The sequence below is a fragment of the Protobothrops mucrosquamatus genome, unplaced genomic scaffold (genome assembly GCF_001527695.2).
Source record: "Protobothrops mucrosquamatus isolate PMUCROS unplaced genomic scaffold, P.Mucros_1.0 scaffold1531, whole genome shotgun sequence".
Classification (NCBI taxonomy): domain Eukaryota; kingdom Metazoa; phylum Chordata; class Lepidosauria; order Squamata; family Viperidae; genus Protobothrops; species Protobothrops mucrosquamatus.
In genome coordinates, this window is record NW_015387703.1 from 4402 (window position 1) to 9103 (window position 4702).

General features: G+C 41.2%; 1 protein-coding gene across 1 annotated transcript in view; it reads left to right on the forward strand.

The window, feature by feature from the left end:
* Positions 1-3034: 3034 nt before the first annotated feature.
* Positions 3035-4702, forward strand: part of XIRP2 (xin actin binding repeat containing 2) — a 22103-nt gene continuing 20435 nt past the window's right edge. Inside the window, exon 1 of the mRNA XM_015822354.1 lies at positions 3035-3144. Within this exon, the coding sequence (XP_015677840.1) occupies positions 3040-3144 (105 nt within the window). The 5' untranslated portion in view covers positions 3035-3039. The remainder of the gene's footprint in view (positions 3145-4702) is intronic.

The following is a 4702-nucleotide window of genomic DNA, read 5'->3' on the forward strand; positions in this document are numbered from 1 at the left end:
AGCTGGACCTTAGAGCAGGGGTGTCAAACTGCTGGGATGCATCACGCAGAAGCCATGCCCACCCCAGCTCCAGCAAGGGGGAAAAAGTCGTGATACATCGTGACACGTCACATGACATGGCGAGCTTGACACCCCTGCCTTAGAGGGAGAGACTCTTATTACATCATCCAAGAGTCATAGAGCTGGAAAAGACAAGGAGATGATCAAACCTAACATTGTGCTGGATGCAGAAAGGCAAGAATGCCACCCAGTATTACTGACAGATAGCCATCCAGCTGCTGCTAAATTTGTGCCAGTTAAGTGCCACTTTGCTGAATGTTTTCTGCCACTCCATATATTTGAACCATGAATTGGGTGGGCGAGTTTATTTTGATTGTCAGAGGGCACATAAGGTGAGACACTGAAGCTATGAGTTAGAGGTATTTGTAGAGCAATGGCTATTTCCAATTTGGGGAAAAATAATATAGCTTTTGTGCAGTGGTGGGACCCATGTTTTTCTTGCAGAAAGGTCTGGCTTCATCTCTATACAGGTAGTCCTCAATGTACAACGGTTCATTTAGTGACCGTTCAAAGTTACAACAGCACTGAAAAAAGTTACTTATGACCATTTTTCACATGTATGACCATTGCAGCATCCCCATGGTCACGTGATCAAAATTCAGACGCTTGGCAATTGACTCACATTAAGACGATTGTAGTGCCCTTGGGTCATGTGATCACCTTTTGTAACCTTCTGACAAGCAAAGTCAACGGGGAAGCCAGATTCACTTATCAACCATGTTATTAATTTAACAACTGCAGTGATTCACTTAACAAGTGTGGCAAAAAAAAGTCATAAAATGGGCAAAACTCACTTAACAAATGTCTCACTTAGCAACAGAAATTTTGGGCTCAATTGTGGTCGTAAGTCGAGGACCCAAGTGGCATCCACGCACTTCTGGCAGGCCGTTCTAGGCCTGGGAGGCCTCCTCTAGGCCTCCGAGGCCTAGAACAGATTTCCGGAAGCAGTGTGCATTCAACTGGTTCTCCAAACTCAACAAAATTTATCTACTGGTTCTGCCAAACTGGTGTGAACTGGCTGAATCCCACTACTGACTACCTATATAGGGCCAGGAAAGGATCTAAACTCCATAAAAACTCTTGCTCCAGTTATAGAAAAACTTGATTTAGAAGGAGTTTCTTGTATGTTATATTAGAGCAGTGGTGGCGAACCTATGGCACGGGTGCCAGAGGTGGCACTCAGAGCCCTCTCTGTGGGCACGCGCACCATTGCCCCAGTCCTAGGTCTTCAGCTGGGTTTTATAAAACCTTTTCGCTTTAGGCCTCCACCGCCGTGTACAAAAAAAAAAAAGGTTCAATCAGTCAATTTCAACTTCTCACGGAAAAAAAAAGATCTTGCAAAGTTGGAATTGATTGATTGAACTTTTTAGTACCACCCAGTCTGCTGTTACCACTGCAGCCATGCCCACCCAATGGGCCACACCCACCTGGCACCCGACGATGCATAAGTGGAATTTGGGTTGCAGTTTGGGCACTCGGTCTCTAAAAGGTTCGCCATCTCTGTATTAGAGGGTTCCACAGATCATTCTTTCCTTGCCCAGCACTCTATAGACTTAGTGGAATGAAGAAAAGAGAAGCAACAATTAGTAGCCAAAAGTCCATTTGAGCCTAAGAATAGGATAATATACAACTCAGCCTACTCTTGGAATACTTGCTCGAGAGAAGCTTAATCACTTCAGTGTAGCTACAAAAACAATGAAGGGGCATGTGAAACCAAGTGGCAGGCAGCTGGCTGAATCCCTGAATTGATAGGTACAGCAGGCAATGTGCCCTGGTTTTATGGGAGAGAAAAGAGCAATGCTGCTTGCTCAGGCCCAGAAAGGAACTGGACTCAGCAGGACTGGGCTAAATTCTGACTGTGAAAAGCCTACAGTTTTTCCTTCCTTCTTTGCAGACAGCCTTTTTTTTTTTTTTTTTTTTTGCTAACTGCAATTGCTCTGCTATCTCTTCTTCCTCCTTGCACATATTGTATAGTCCCCAGATCTTGCTTCCAACCAAACTGATGATACCACTGTTCAAGGTCGGTCTGTACTCTTTTTTTAAAGGCTCAAATTCATAGTTTTAGGGAGCACCTGGAGCCAGGAGTGAAAGGAATTTATGAAATGTGTTTAAAAACCCTGCAGAATTCAGGGAGCCATAATGCTTAATTTGTATTGATGGCAAAGCTTTGCATACTGCTGCGATTCATATTATGAAACAAGCAACTACAAAATTGCGTTGCATCATTGGAAATGGGCCTGGCATTGCCTCTTCTGGCAACACAACACATAGGATTTACAGACTAAAACTGTGCAGATAATCCACACACTTTGTTCACACATTGGATATATTTTCCGGATATGCAAGCTCATAATTAACTTCTGTTTGCTGGTTGTCTCGTTTTGCAAGGTGTTCCAAATCACAAACTAACTCAGTTGGGCACAAATTATTTCCTTTATCCTAGTATGTTATGCAAACATAGCAATTTCACCATTCCAACAGTTTACAAACTACACAACGGCCTAGAGCAATGTGTGAACCCAGCCACTTACAAATGTAATCAATCTATGTACAGAACTTTTAACTCATCCTCAACATTGGAAAGTTTACATTTTTCTATGTATTCTGTTCACATCTTTGCCAGGCGTTAGGAGTCTGACAATTGTCAATAAAGCTTGCATTAAAACCCAGGTCACTGTTTGCAATGTTCTCTGGTATATATCATACACTACACTAATAATAAAAGAAAAATTTCAGGTTCCTTGTAATAATGAAGTTACCGTCTTTATCATCTCCCAACTCTTGCCTCCATACATATTTTACCCTTTCAATTACATGGTTAATTATAATCTAGCAGCATTGTGTATTTGTGTGTCTCTGCATGTATATATGCCCCTGAAGAATCATTTTCAAGAAAAATAAAATAAGATGGCTTAGGGTTTTATTAAAATTTACTACCAAGTTGAAAAATGCGGAATTATTTTTATTTGTCTGCAGAAGATGACAAGTCAGAGTCAAACCATGATGTCTGGCAGAAGGACAGAAACCAGCATAAATGAAGCGACCTCAAAAGGAATGCAGCTGGAAGCATTTCAATCAGAAAAGGTAGCTGTAGCATTTAATAAAAGTTATGTCATTTGGCCAAAGCAAATGTAGAGTCCATTTACGCTATGATGTTCTTGCTTATACGTAGAGCAGCCTTCTGGCTTGATAGCAAACCATGATAATGCCACTGAAACGCCTGTCTGCATTTTTAAACGGTTCTTTTTCTGTTTGATTGAAAATTATTTGTATTTCATTTTTTTTTTCACTAAAAAAAATATTGGGTGAAAATTCCATGCAGAGGGTAAAGGTTGTTCCAGTTCCTTTCAGGAGGAGAAGCGAGTCTCCTGCAGTTCACTCTACAATCATTTCTTAAATAGTTTAATGGCCTCACCAGTGCTTTTTTTCTAAAAAAAAAAAAAGGGTGCCGGAATTCACACACGTCATACAACCCGCCTTGCCTACCCTACAAGGTTCCATCCAAAAAAGGTGCCGGAACTCCGTTCTGGGCGTTCTATGACAAAAAAAGCCCTGGGCCTCACAATTCCAATAAAACCCAAGGAAGACAGCAGGAGAAAACTTCTCTCGTAAGGACTTTTCAGTTCAGGCAAACTGGGCAGCCAAAGTGTTTGTAGAGGAACATGTTGGAAGGAAGGAAGGAAGGAAGGGAGGAAGGAAGGAAGGAAGGAAGGAAGGAAGGAAGGAAGGAAGGAAGGAAGGAAGGAAGGAAGGAAGGAAGGGAGGGAGGGAGGGAGGGAGGGAGGGAGGGAGGGAAGAATCATCCACTGCCATTGCACAACAACAAAGTAGAGTCAAAAATACCATTAAACAAATTTTAATATCTCATGACAATATTGTAAGAAAATATAGGGAGTTGTTGTTGGGTTTTTTTTGCTGGAAAACAGCATTTGTCAGAAATGCAGGAAAGATGACAGAACAATGTTTAATCGTTTCCCTCTGTCCCCTTTCTAACAACACCTTGTTTTTCTTCATTGACCTGAATTGGTTTTTTGCCCATCCCCTTAGGCTTTCACCCTTATAAATTGAAGTCAACCTTATAAATATAAAATGGCAGTTGCAGTGATAATCCCCCCATTACAGTACCAGTGAATTAAAAAAAACCACTGATCCAAAATCTGGACCCAAATGTAAATGAAAGTATCCTTCTACTAGAAACTTGCCATTTACGATAAATTGTATTATAGTAGTAGTACTAACAGCAGCTGCTGCTGCTGCTGCTGCTGCAATACATTTGCAGTATTGCATTTATGAACTGTCTAAGACAAGCCATCCAAGCACAGCTCAGTTACTGATCCTGCAATCACAATCACACTAGTTAAGGAGTCACAAGTCCACGCTGGGCACACTGAGATTTATTCTAAGGAAAGAAGTGCTGTACAGAACCTTTTAACAATCTCACACTGACCATTTTTCTTCTTGAAGCATTATTTTGTGCATGGCCTCTATGTGCTTTCATAAACAATTATTGAAAATCTTGGTTCTATTCACAACAGAAAGCTATAAATCTATTTTTGTTGCATTGTTCTCCTAAATGTTTTTCTCTCCCCTCCTCGCCCCCATTTTCCAGGCGTTTTCTTTCTTTCTCATTTCCACCTACTCA